This window comes from Lactuca serriola, chromosome 9 (assembly GCF_051521515.1).
Source record: "Lactuca serriola cultivar US96UC23 chromosome 9, Lser_US96UC23_V15, whole genome shotgun sequence".
In the NCBI taxonomy this organism is placed as follows: domain Eukaryota; kingdom Viridiplantae; phylum Streptophyta; class Magnoliopsida; order Asterales; family Asteraceae; genus Lactuca; species Lactuca serriola.
The window spans coordinates 160,287,353-160,300,970 of record NC_136416.1 but is presented as its reverse complement, the minus strand read 5'-3'; the positions used below and the strand labels follow the sequence as shown (position 1 = coordinate 160,300,970).

The window sequence follows — 13,618 nt, the reverse complement described above, 5'->3', positions numbered from 1 at the left end:
ATATATATATATATATATATATATATATATATATATATATATATATATATATGCTAACATCAGTTTCATCGATTGTCATTAACAAACTTTCTCTAATCAATGAAAAATCACAGTGAAACAAGGAATTCGATCTAGATTAAGAGCTTCCAAAGTACAAATGGAAGGATCAAATGGCATTTGATTATTTTGTAACCGGTTAAAATGGAAGGATCAAATGGCATGCAAGGTATATTCATGCTTTTGTGGTTTAACATTATACTTATGGGTTAAATGCAAAAATAACACTATACTTTCATTTTATTTATTTATTTATTGTATTTTAGCATTATACTTTAATTCTTTGTGTTTTATCTATGTTTCTCACATAAGTTCCTGCTATAAACACTAAAATGGATTTACTTGCAAAATCTATTGCTCAAACATCATTTGGAACCAATGTTATATCTTGGACTTTTTGTTGAAATGATCAAGTAATTCGCAGTAATATGAAGACGTTGATATGTGTTGAAAAAAAAAATATATTACATATTAAAGGTTCACCTAATTATCATCCAAACTGTAATCGTCCGTAAACTATTTGCCAAAAATAAGCTATTAGTCGTGATGAAACCATTCGTCACTACATAATGTCTAACATAATGTATATATTAATTTTAACTAATTGACAAAAATTATATCTTTGTAATTTAATAAATCTATAATTTTTTATTACTATTTTATATCATCAATAATGTTTTTATTATTATCCGTGGTTTCCACGGGTTTTAAACCTAGTTCTCTGATCAATGAAAAATCACAGTGAAACAAGGAATTCGATCTAGATTAAGAGCTTTCAAAGTACAAATTCATATCCAGTTGGTACAACACGAACTCATGATAACAAATCAATCGAGTAACCAGAATCATTTAGCATGGTAAGATGAATTGAAGAAATAAAATCAGATTGATTTAGGATTATATGATATTGCAATAGATGATTTCGATCAAAGAATGAAAGAAAGAAAATCAAGATGGAGTCAACATCACGATGTATCAAAGCAGAATCAATTGGAACAACATGAACTGATTTGTATACTTGATTCAACGACCGAGACAAGTGAGAAAATCGAGAAACCATGCATTGTGTCAGTGAATGATATACGTCGAACACGAAATAAAAGTTGGGCTTGAATGAACAGTAACAGATTCAAACATTTAGGCTTGGGCTTTCAAATGAATTAACAAATGATTTAATTCGTTTTCGGGCCAGATTAATATCAAATTGGACTGAATTATGGCTAAAATGATATTAAGGCCCTTTTTCTACATTGGTGACCTACTCGCTATTTTTCATCAAACCAAAGCACGCATCGCCCTCTAATGCTAATACTGCTGCTTCAATTTCTTCTCTTCTCTAATTGGTCTTGTAATTCTTCAATGGTATTCTTCAACCTTCCGGACTCTCTTCTACTTCTTCAATTCTCTGGGTATTATTGGTCAAAGAGCCATTTGCTCTTATACCACTTTGCTAAGATCTCACTTGTTGTAATTAATCAAATGGAAAGACAGATAAATCACACATAAAATTGTTGGATTGAATAGACTAATTTCATATTAAGAGTAATAAAAAGTTTGCATTCAAATATAGAAAATATTTTGGCAGTTCCATAAGGCAGGGTCACCCAGAGAAAAAATAAACTACAAATTAATTGAATGATCCCCGAGAAATAAATTAATACCCCTGCTGCTCACTACTTGCTTATTCACATTTAAAAGCTGTTTGGATAGGGGAAAAAAAGAAGCTTATAGCTTATTATTTATCCTTACCGCTATAAGCTAAGTTTAACTGTTTAGATAGGAAACATTAAAAATCAACTTATTGTGGTGGGGATAAGCTAAATAAGCTAATTTTAATAAGCATCCCCCTTACTTATAGCTTATTGGTTATTTCTAATCCAAACACTTTTGTAAAAGCTGCTTTCTATCGCCGTTATAAGCTAATAAGCTATAAGCTAATTTATCCAAACACCCTCTAAATGTCCTTTCTTGCATCTCCTTGAACAAGTGAGTAATGCTTTATTTCCTTCCTTACCCGTAGTAAGTAAACATGATTGTTAGGTTAACTAACTAGTATATATTTCAATTGAATTCGTGTAACCTAAGATAGTGGCGAGTTTAGAACGTAAAATCAAAAAAAAAAAAAAAAAAAAAAAAAAAAAAACTAGTTGTGTGTTTGGGTCTGGTTATATAACCAAAAAAGATTTAAAGTTTTTGTAAGTGTATCTGACAAGGTCTTTTATCTTGATATCAACTGTGGTGGAGGTCATTGTCAGACAGCGGTCAATTTCTGATTTGTGCAGTTGTGTATCACGGTATCAATGTATACCGTGAAGTGGGAGAAGAACGACGCGTTGAGAACGAATTTTTTTTATTGTTTGTTTTTTCTTTTCTTGTATTTATCTTTAACTTGTATTCGACTATTTTTTATTGGATTATACCTTAAATGAATTAGGTGCCTATTAAAACATAAAATGTGAGCTTTTGAAATTTTGATATATATATATATATATATATATATATATATATATATATATATATATATATATATATATATATATATTGTTTTCAAAAACATTAAGGTGGTTCACTCTGGATTACAATTTATAATTATTTATAACCTCTTATAAAAGATAAAAAAAAAATCTATATACATAGACTCACCAATCACCTAAGGCGTTTGTAAATAGTTCTCACATAAGGTGTTTGTAATCAGCTCGACAGTATCAATAAAATATCTTTATTTTTTTTTGTCTAGTTTTCGCGATTGGATTGATTACCTTTATTGTGTGAACGATGCTAAATATTGTGTTCTTATTTTTTCGTTTATATTTATTAATCTGTGTGAAATCATTTGAATCACTTGTCTAAGTGATTAAACCCTAACAATAAGGATATTGCATACTATAAACTTTTAAACTCAAGATTTTATCAATCAGATTCCCAGATTCCAATTATAGGGTGGTAGCAAAGTCGAAACTGTAATTAAAAAGCGGTACAGCAAATGGTGGATCCAGAAAAAATGGTAACTGGGGTCTGTTATATAATCATATTATTGAAAAAAAACTGAAAATTTGTGTTTATAAAAAATTGTTTGCAAAATCACAGATGGAGCATTTTGATGCCTTTGTTTATTAAAATAGCATCATATACTTTTTTCATACATGTAAACCTTGAGTAAGATCACAGTGATAAAGGTGGATTTTTTTGAAATGTAATAGCTCCTTCTTGAGGTTTTTTTTCACAAAAAATAGAAGATAGGCAGTTTTGTTAAGGTTTAGAACACAAGGAACAAAGAAATGAAGTTTTATATAATTAAAGGGTGCCAGCAGAAAAACAAGTGGGGACCAGATGTAAAAAGATATCAACAAATGATTTTTTATGGAAAATATAGAAGGTGGAAATTACAATCAAATGGGATCCATGCACCCCACTTCTAATACTCTACATCCGGTACAGCCCAAAAAAAAACCAATGCAGAACAAATAATAAATTAGTAGTAGAATCAGCAATATCGACAGTAAAAAAAATTAACAAAATTGAAACTAGAAAATACATGTCACTGAAATAATCACTTATTTAATACACTGCAGAAAGAAATGACATCCACATTAGCAAAAGAATTTGCATATGCTTTCACATAAATGTAACCGAAAGCGTAAGTTGAGGGACTCTAACAGTAGAAGAAAATTTTGAGGACTAATGAGGAGATTTGGATAGTTACTTGATTTAAAACAACTTTGCTCTTTGTTTATAAAGCAGAAAGTATCCAAAGTTTTAGCTACAATTACTAATTGTATGACTAGAATTCGACCTCACACTGTACTCAGCAACTAGCTTGGAAAAAGCAGATAATTTCTCTTCTAGCAACTTCGTAGGTGAATCATATTCTTCAATCAGACCTGCGTGTCAAGGTAAGCACAATAATCACAACCAAGGTTTTTATACATACAAAAGATGATAGCAGTTCATGAGTGAAATGTGTAAGGTTAAGTTCACACAAACCATCATGTAAAACTAAAACCATGTCACTGTTGACAACAGAGGTGATCCGATGTGCAATTGTTATGACAGTGGAGTCTGAAAAATGTTGCTTAAGCGTCTTCTGTATCATGTTATCTGTTGCTGTATCAACTGATGCAGTGGCCTCATCAAGAAACAGAATCTTGCTTTTCTTCAGTAGCACACGTCCAAGACACACCAGTTGCCTTTGACCCATACTCCAATTCTCTCCATTTTCAGTAACTGTTGCAGTTTTATTACATAGCTTGTGAAAAGTTTTTTTTTTTTTTTTTTTTTTTTTTTTTTTTTTTTTTTTTTTTTGAATAAGTGAATATAAATTGGTGGAGGGAACAATAACCTGTTGAATCAAGTTGGCCTTCCTTCTTTCTAACCTCATCTCCTATCTGGCATTTATCAAGAGCCTGAAATGATGAATTGAATGTAAGTAATAGCATAAAGAGAAATCAAATATCCTTTTACTTTTTTTTTCCCTATCATTTTCCTACACACTTAATTGTTACACTTATCATATTTAATTAAATTAATTAACTTTTTTTACACTTGTCATCATCTAAAAGTGGTAGGAGAACTGGTAGAAAGAAATAGTAGAGGATATTTAATTTCTCTAGCCGAGAAATCATATATCCTTCTATTTTTTCTTCCTACCATCTTCTTACACACCAAAGGTTATATTTAAGTAAATTAATAAATCTTTATTATATTTGTCATCATTTAAAAATGGTAGAAGGATTGGTAAAATTAAAAAGTAAGAGGGTGTTTAATTTCTCTAGCACAAAAATCAAATATCCTTGTACTTTTTTTCCTACCATCCTCATACAAATTTAAGATTGTCACACTTGTCATAATTAAATTTATAAATTTTTATTACACTTGTTATCATCTAGAAGTGGTAGAAGGATTGATAGAAAGAAAATATACAAACATATTTAATTTCTCTAGCAGAGAAATCAAATATCTTATAGGCCACATATGAATTTCAACTTGACCCCATGTACCTCCCAAATCTGATCATCTGTATATTCTTCAAGTGGGTCCATGTTGCTTCGAACCGTTCCATTGAACATGGTTGGATCTTGAGGAATTATGCTTAATCTAGATCGTAAATCATGGAGTCCAATTGATGATATGTTGATCCCATCTATAACAATTTCCCCACAAATCGGTTCAACAATACGAAACACTGTCTGTATAAGTGTAGATTTACCACTTCCAGTTCTCCCTACAATTCCAGTCTTTCTACCTCCATGGAAACTACATGTAATACCTCTCAACACAAGCGGCATGTGTGGGGCGTATCGAACCTATTCACAAACTTTACACTTTTAGCCCCTCTAACTTCTCTTTCAACATTAAGAAGGAAAATAGTAATCACCTGTAGATTGATGATATCAACTTTTCCATGTGAGGGCCAGAAACTATGAGGTCTATTCGACTCTATTTCAAGAGGAGGCTCACTAGGTATACAACAGTATTGAAATATTCTTTCAACCGATATAAATCTTATTTCCACGTTGCAAAGTTTTTGAATTGCCCAACCTTGTAATTTATTCAAATATAGTCCATACGTCACTGCTAATCCCGCAGTACCTTTGATTTTGGAGGAGATGAGTTATTTATTTTAAATATTGTTAGGTTAACTAATCCAAAGTATGTCATGAAATTTACTTACTTGGATTGATAGTTCCTTCGGGAATAGAGACTAGAAAAATGAGAGTGAAGGAAAACATCAAAGAGGACAACATATCCAAACGTAACCCTAGCCAATCCAACGCACCAACTACATGTAAATTTGGTCTGGAATAATTGTCAACAAGATTCAAACACGTGTTTTCAAATCTTCCATTTTGATCGAAGCTTCTGATTGTTGTTGATCCGGATATTGTTTCAGAAAAATGTTGTATCACTGGGGCTTTGCTTACTCCAACCAATCGTGCAAGTTCTCGTGCTGAAGGTATGTAATATCGCTTCAAATACAATTAAATTAACACGTGTAAAATATAAGATGGAAATTAAGTAATTACATAATCATAAATCATAAATATCAGATATATAGAAGTAGAAAGTAATAAAGTAATAATTAAATTACCTGTAAACGGATGCAAATTCCAATCATGGGAATGAAAAAAAGGAACACTGGCCAAGCACCAAGCGACATAACTATAATAATGCCAAAAAGTTGTATGACCACAGCCGCAAATAGAATCATCGTATCTGCTAATTTTACATCCACTGCACTTTGATCTGTAGATGCCTACAAAAAGAGTTCAAGTAAAACTCTCTATCTCCACTTACACTATCATCAATTGAGAAAAATGAAATAAAAATAAGTATTAACTTACTCTATTTAGAATTCGTCCAGATGGATTTGAATCAAAGAAAGACATTGGGGCACGAAAAATACAAAAATGCATTTTGTAGAACAGCTTGTTGGCTGTTTCATATCCAGCTTTCATAACAAGCATTGCTCTAGTTAGAACACAGAAAGCGCATCCAATTCCAAAACCCACATAAACAATAATGAGCTTAGAGCCTTCAACATGAGCTTCAATACTTTTAGAAGAAGCCGAAGCCATCCAGTAATTACCCGATATTTGAAGGACCTCAAATGTAATTTGTGCTAACAATACCAATGGCACAAGTGCTCCTCCATATGCAATTGTAAGGTATTTCAAATAGGAAGACAAGTCAACTTTACCTTTTCCTCTTTCTTCTTCTTCCACAAGTTGCCTTTTCTTTCCATTCGGGTAAACTTCTTTACCCTTTTGACTGTTTACATTCACCTCTTGGATATGATTCTTCACGTTGCCTTGGTTTCTTTTGTTATCATTAGCATCCTTTATATCAGATGCTAACTTCTTCCCCATTTCTAATAAAGCTTCTTTGTGTGCACCAACAAGTTCTATAAAGTTGCTTCCAGTGTTGACAATATCATCGTATTTTCCAGCTTGAGTAATTCTCCCATCCTTCAAAACCTTGTAATGTGTCCATTATATTCAGATTGGTGTCTACAATAATATATGAAAAGCAACTGAAAAAATTAATAATGCTTCTTTCAATTACCAGGATGAGATCTGCATCAGGTAAAAACTCCACCTGATGTGTGACATAAATCACGGTTTTTGATTTCAAGAAGTCCAACATACATTTCTGTCAATAGGTTATTCACTTTAGTTAAATTCAAGTACACAACATGAAAACTACTAAAATCAAGAAAAGTGAAATGAATCAAATTAACTCACTTTAAAGATATGGCTTCCTGTATGAGCATCAACAGCACTGAATGGATCATCAAAAAGGTAAATATCAGCATCTTGATAAAGCGCACGTGCTATCTGTATCCTCTGTTTCTGTCCACCACTTAAATTGATTCCCCTCTCTCCTATAACTGTTTGATCACCAAATGATAAAACTCCAAGATCTTCCTTCAAGGCGCATGCTTCAAGAACCTTATCATACCTTTCTCTCTCCATTTCCTTACCAAATAATATATTCTCTTCAATTTTTCCACTCTGAATCCATGGCGTTTGACCAACATAAGCCCTTGAGCCACAAAGTTTGACATGTCCAGATAATTTAGGCACTTCTCCTAGAATACATGATAATAAGCTCGACTTTCCAGCCCCAACAGTGCCACACACAGCAACCCTAATTCCATGAACAGCTCTGAAATTTATATCGATCAATGTTGGATTTGCTGATGTCACGTCCCATGAGAAATTCCCATTGATGATCTCAACTGCAGTGTCGGAACTACCTTTTGGGAGGTTTTCTACTAGATTAGAATCTAAGTCTTGAAGACGAAGGAATGATGCAATTCGATCAAGTGAGACTTTAGTCTGTGCTATCATAGATACTGTTTGCGGAAGATCTAATGCTGATTCTTGAAGAATTTTAAACGTTGCAAGCGCAGACAATACCTTCCCTGAATCAAGTGGAATACCAGCAAGAATACAAGTCCCAAAAGTGGAAATAGCGACAAATGTGGGTGCAACCCAGAATGAGAAAGTAGTCATTGCCATTGTAAAAACATTTTTGTACAACCATTGTGCCTCTTCCCTCCTGATATCATGTATTCTAGACAAGAACTTCATCTCCCATCCATGGAGCTTGAGAATTCTCATGTTTTTTAAAATTTCAAAAGTTGTTTTCATCCTTTTATCTTTATACATCATTAGCTTCTCTTGAAACTTCTTCTGGAAACGCCCTAGTGGTATATTGGTCGAAACCACAATTATGGTAGCAACAAAAGCAGCAAGTGAAGAAAGTCCGAGATTTTTATACAAAATTGCTAGTGCCAAACCAACCTCAAGAATCACTAGCCATGGGTTGTGCATGTAGCGGCTAAATTCACCGATTCTTTCAGCATCAACAGCCATTAAATTAATGATTTCGCCACTAGACTCCCCCTGCTTTGACTGAGATGAAAGGGTCAAACCTTTAAGGTAGATTGTTGCAACCAAAGCCGATCTTGCCTTGATTCCTGCCTGTTGTAGCTTAAAATCTTGATGTCGTTGTGCTAAACACTCCACTATCTTAGCAACAATGAATGCAGAAACTAGAAGAAAACCCTTCTTTATGTCTCGCTTTCCATTTACATATTCTACATATGCATCTATGAGGAAAGGCCCAACATATGAAGCCAAAGTATACACAAGAGAAAGAAGTGCGGTGATTAATATGTCTCTCCATATTGTCAAGATCACAGCCTTGGCGAGAACAAAAGTAGTGATTTGACTATTTTCTCTTTTACCCGATTCTAGTTTACTTCTTAAAACCGAAAAGGCTCCTCTTGCACTATTGACACTGTCAAGTTCTGGAACGTCTTCAAGGTCTAATGGCTTCTTATATCCAGTAGCAATCAGAGGATGAATCCAAGAGAAAGTTAATAGACTAAAGATACTTATGTTTGTTGAAGGAGTTATAGTTTCATTCAAGAGGGATTCCGATTCTTGATACAAATGGTTTATAGTTCCATTTACGATGTTATCAGAGAACCCCACATAACAGAGACATAGACTGACAAAAGTTGACAAAGCCTCAAAGATCAAGTATTGATTTTGTTGGTAGTTAAGATAGTCCAAGACAAGGCAAAAACAAGAGATTAGGGAAAAAGAAAGCCACCAAACCTTCAATACAATGGGATACAAGGATTCGGTGGAGTTAGAAACATGAGTGTGCAAGTACAAAGAAACAAATGACCAAACAAATGCTCCCAGAAGAGTATCCTGGGAGGTGATAATGCTTTCATTGGTCCTACCATTTTTATACCAATAAAAAAGGTTGAATAAAAGCACAAAGAGGTTAAGAAGCACAAGAACTACACAACAAAACAGGGTCTGCTTGTAAAACAAGGACCTATTGTTGGACCTAAGAATTTGTTTGGGACCTCCATTGCTATTATTCCTGAATTTTCTGCCAAACCAAGTGATGAATAATAGAATGAAGAAACCAAGGTATAGTGAACGAGAATACCCATGCAAGAGCCTCGGGGTCAGGGGAATGTTGGTAGCATCATCTGTCAAAATACTCGAAAGCGGAGAAAACTTAACAGCAATACCCATTAGTAATGATTCATGGTCTTCCTTGTTTAAGTTTATAATATGATCGACCTTGGTGGAGGAAAGAGAGTTTGGTGAAGTCTTCTATTGTCGTATTGGTGCTAATGATGCGCACGTGTGGGTCCAATTCATTTGGTACATAAACATTTTATATGGTCTTCTTTTATTAGAAAGATACCCTAGTCAAAAGTAATCATCTCGAAAAAAAAAATTATAATTATTTAATGAGTAAATATCATTGATAATTAAAAAAGAATTATTATTTCCACTTTTAGTTACAAAATACTAATTAATACATACATAACTTTTTATTAAAAATGAAAATAATACATATCTTATTAAACAGACAAAAATGCAAAAATGTTTCCATGGTATGCCATTTTTTTTTTCACTTTTTAATCAAAACAATGATTTTTTTTTTATTGGTGGTCTTTTTCAGCAAGTTTGTTTGTGGTTTTAGTCTTTTTAAAAACTAAAATGACTATACCATTTTATTTTTATTTTTATATTTTTTAATATCTATTTTTTATTTTAATAAAAAAAATAAAAGAGGGCCCAGTCACCCACACATCCTCTCTCTCTCTCTCTCACACACACACATACACATATATGAAATCATCAGCTAAGCTTTTGTATTCGGTTCTTTCCGGACGTAGAGTCATATGAAGAAATAGACCCATCACTACCATCAGCTGGAATCTTTCTCCCCTAACTCACCGTCTCCTTTATATCATCTTAGATTAGTTTAAGAATTTCATTCAAAGGTGTCATCGGCTCTGATTCTCCGTATCTCTTGATCTGTGTCATCAGGTAAGCTTTTTTATTAGGTTCTGCAGGTGATTTCCTATTCAAGAATACGAAACAAAGTCGATTCTTTCCGATCAATATGGAACCCTAAATCGATTTCTTCAATGTGCACGTGTTCGAGAATCTAGAACAAAATTAATGCTGACCCACAAATCTGGAACAAATGGATTTTGACCCACACCCAACCATCGTCTCTCTACCTCTTCTTGTGCTTCTTTTGTGAGGCAATCGACACCTAATTGGCTTCTTAAACAAGCAAAAAGGTTATGGATGAAAAAGATATGTGAAATAACTCAACACAGAATCCATGGTTCCTGGAGATTTGTTTAAGAGAAGACGAAAATGGTGTAAACCAGATTCCGATTCTAACAACCCAAAAATCATGACAAAAGTTTTGGTTTTCAAAAGACATTTTCATAAATCCATAAGATTGAGAAACATTGTTTTCAAAATAAACCCACAAAATCAAAGTATCAAAATAATCTCTTAAGGCATAAATCAACATGAGGATTTGTACAATCGCACCTTCGTCTTGCCCCAATCAATAATACATATACAATGCATGCACATTGGGCCTAGAACATAAAAGTGAATTGCCCCTAGGACTACATGCATAAGACTGGATTGCCCCGACCCATATTCGTAAGACTAGATTGCTCCTGGCCTACAGTCGTAAGACTGGATTGCCCTGAGTTTGTTGGCCCACAACATGAAGACGTACCTCTTCAACCCAACCACATTATGTTGATACATGCACTAAAACGATAACAAGCAAACACAGGTAATCATATCAGGCCTACTAGACTAACAAAACACTACATCATAACAACATCCTACACAAAAGGACATGTACTGCAATATAAATTATAATGAGAAAACTCACCTCGCAGACTAGCAGACAACAGCACAGCTCTCACAAATCCAAGACAGGTACTATAGGTCATCTATTTAACAATCAAGGACCAGATTCTTAAACTACAGTCCAATATCCACTAGTTGACCTAGAGTCAAATTTGGTCAAAAGTCAACGGACAACCTGTAGTTGACCTACACTCAGCATATCATACAACTCTACGCTTAGCGTAAAGCTAAGGGAGGCAAAACGAGCAAGTTCAGAGCTACACTAAACGTACAGTAAGCTACGTTCAGCGTAGCCACCTGATGTCCAACTTTTCATTAAATTCTTAAAGCAAAAGGTCAGCCCCTCAAACATTTAGGATTAGGATTTCAAATGAATTAACAAATGATTTAATCCATTTTGGGGCTGGATTAATAACAAATTGGACTGAAATATATGGATTAGATCAAGATAAATCAAATGATTTTGACTCATTATTGGGCTAAAATAGAGTATATCCAACGGAAAATTGTGACAATGAATCCAAAAATATTAGACGATTTTAAGAATTTTGAGAGATTCACCAAATGATACCGAATCTTGAATTGGTTATGCAAGAATTTTTAAAATCATATATTGTTCCATGAGCTAATCGTTTCAATCTACATGGTTTGGATTTGATACCACTTGTGAGATCCCACTAAAATGACATATCAGAATTAAGAACAATCAAACATGAATTAAATGATAACTTGCAAGTAATTTTTTCAATGTTTTCATATATTATTGAATAGACTCTTAATATACAAATAACTCTGAGGGTTTACCTCAACTAAATTTGTAAGGAGCTTTTGGGAAGGGTATAATTCACTTCGTTCTTGTAATAATATGAACTCTTCGAGTAGTTCTTAAAACTAAGAGTGCATGATTGTTCTTGTCATGAAATAAATCGTATTTTTCTTGAATGAATAAAGCTATTGTTTTAAACATAAGGACCTTAGTATAAGATATGTAGACGATTCTAAGTAGAGATAAAGCCCGTGCTTGTTATGTAAGATCTTTCTTTGAAAGTTAGAATACATAATGTTTTTTGGAGTGAGAATGAGATATGATGGAAAAAATAAATTATTTGTATACTCTTGGAAAAGATAAATTATTGAATACTCTAGAAATCTCATGGTACTCCATAATTATGACAATATCTTATATATATATATATATATATATATATATATATATATATATATATATATATATATATATATACACACACACACACACATACACACACACACAGAGAGAAACAGAGAGGTTCATGTATTCTAACTATCTATTGTGTGGATTTAGAAATCAATGTAGGCAAATCATTTCAAAAGGGTAGTTTTGTAATCTTACGTTTTAATTAATATTTTTAATTTAATTAACTTAATCTTAAATATAGTTAATTAGGATAAAAAATAAATTCCACACTTAATTCTCTATAATTATTGTAACATTCAAGTTTGGGTGAGATCCTCTTCTAGTAGCCTCCTGAAGGTTGCGGATTCCATCAACGTACGTTGGGCATACATGGAGTACGCATGTCGTATGTAGGCCTGGGATAAACCTTAATTTTTATGGTTTGTGACCTATTTAAGCATCTTAAACTCACCTCTTGGACATTTTAGATTGGCCTCCATATCTTTAAAACCCTAATTTCTCCCTTAGCCATTGTTTTGGTGTTTTGAGCTCTTGTGAAGCATTTTGGTGTATTCTTGTGCATTTTGAAGTGGTAGAAGGAGATTGAAGCCTCATTCCTTAGAGTGGAGCTTGGAGATCCAGAGTTAGCATCATCATTTTGAGTCATTTGAGGTATAAAGCTCTTAGCTTGACAACTCCTTTCGTAGATCTAGTTTAGGTTTGTTTATGGCTTATTTTGGTCCCTTTTGGTTGTTCCTTTGTGAGTAAATGTTGTTTCAGAAGCTTAGCCCTAAGATTTGGACGTTTTAAGGGTCTCTTATGCATAAAAATGCAAGCTTTATGGTGTATCTTGTTGAAAGTCAGATTTGCCTCTTGTCTTCTAAAAGATAGAGTCCGGATTTTGTGGGAAGAGGTAGACTTCTCTTTGGGTGGCGAAGCCATGGAGACGATGACTTGGGATGAGTTTGTGACTAAGTTTAGGGCCGAGTTTGCACCAGATTTTGCGGTGCAACAGTTGGCGAGGGAGTTTCAGGACCTTTGCAAGGCGACTGAGACTGTAGCATAGATCACCACCAAGTTCCGGGAGAGAGCCTTATTAGTTTTCAAGTATGCGGCGGACGAGGAGATGTCGAAGGTAAGGTATCCTGACATGTTGAGGGATGACATCCGGGAGTTT

The 13,618-nt window shown here is 33.6% G+C and overlaps 1 protein-coding gene across 2 annotated transcripts; it reads right to left on the bottom strand.

Annotated features, from left to right (window-relative positions):
• Positions 1–3,511: 3,511 nt before the first annotated feature.
• Positions 3,512–9,668, bottom strand: LOC145072049 (ABC transporter C family member 3-like). 2 transcript variants are annotated; one of them, XM_079018409.1, is made up of 10 exons: positions 7,299–9,668; positions 7,120–7,206; positions 6,399–7,031; positions 6,146–6,310; positions 5,729–6,023; positions 5,432–5,646; positions 5,055–5,360; positions 4,397–4,460; positions 4,042–4,281; positions 3,512–3,938 (listed from the first exon to the last, which is right to left on the bottom strand). In XM_079018409.1, exons 1-10 carry the CDS (start codon positions 9,618–9,620, stop codon positions 3,814–3,816), a joined length of 4,452 nt encoding a protein of 1,483 aa, XP_078874535.1. In that variant the 5' UTR covers positions 9,621–9,668; the 3' UTR covers positions 3,512–3,813. The 2 variants fall into 2 exon arrangements, with proteins under 2 accessions (XP_078874535.1, XP_078874536.1); XM_079018410.1 differs by having other exon boundaries at positions 6,399–7,022.
• Positions 9,669–13,618: the final 3,950 nt, after the last annotated feature.

Bases quoted from the DNA above. Each gene is read 5' to 3' on its own strand.
- LOC145072049 (XM_079018409.1), bottom strand. From the start codon at position 9,620: ATGGGTATTGCTGTTAAGTTTTCTCCGCTTTCGAGTATTTTGACAGAT. The intron at 6,024-6,145 runs GTAATTTAATTA...TTGTATTTGAAG, and splicing joins GAATTTGCATCCGTTTACAG to CGATATTACATACCTTCAGC. The intron at 4,282-4,396 runs GTTATTGTTCCC...AAACTGCAACAG, and splicing joins AGGCCAACTTGATTCAACAG to TTACTGAAAATGGAGAGAAT.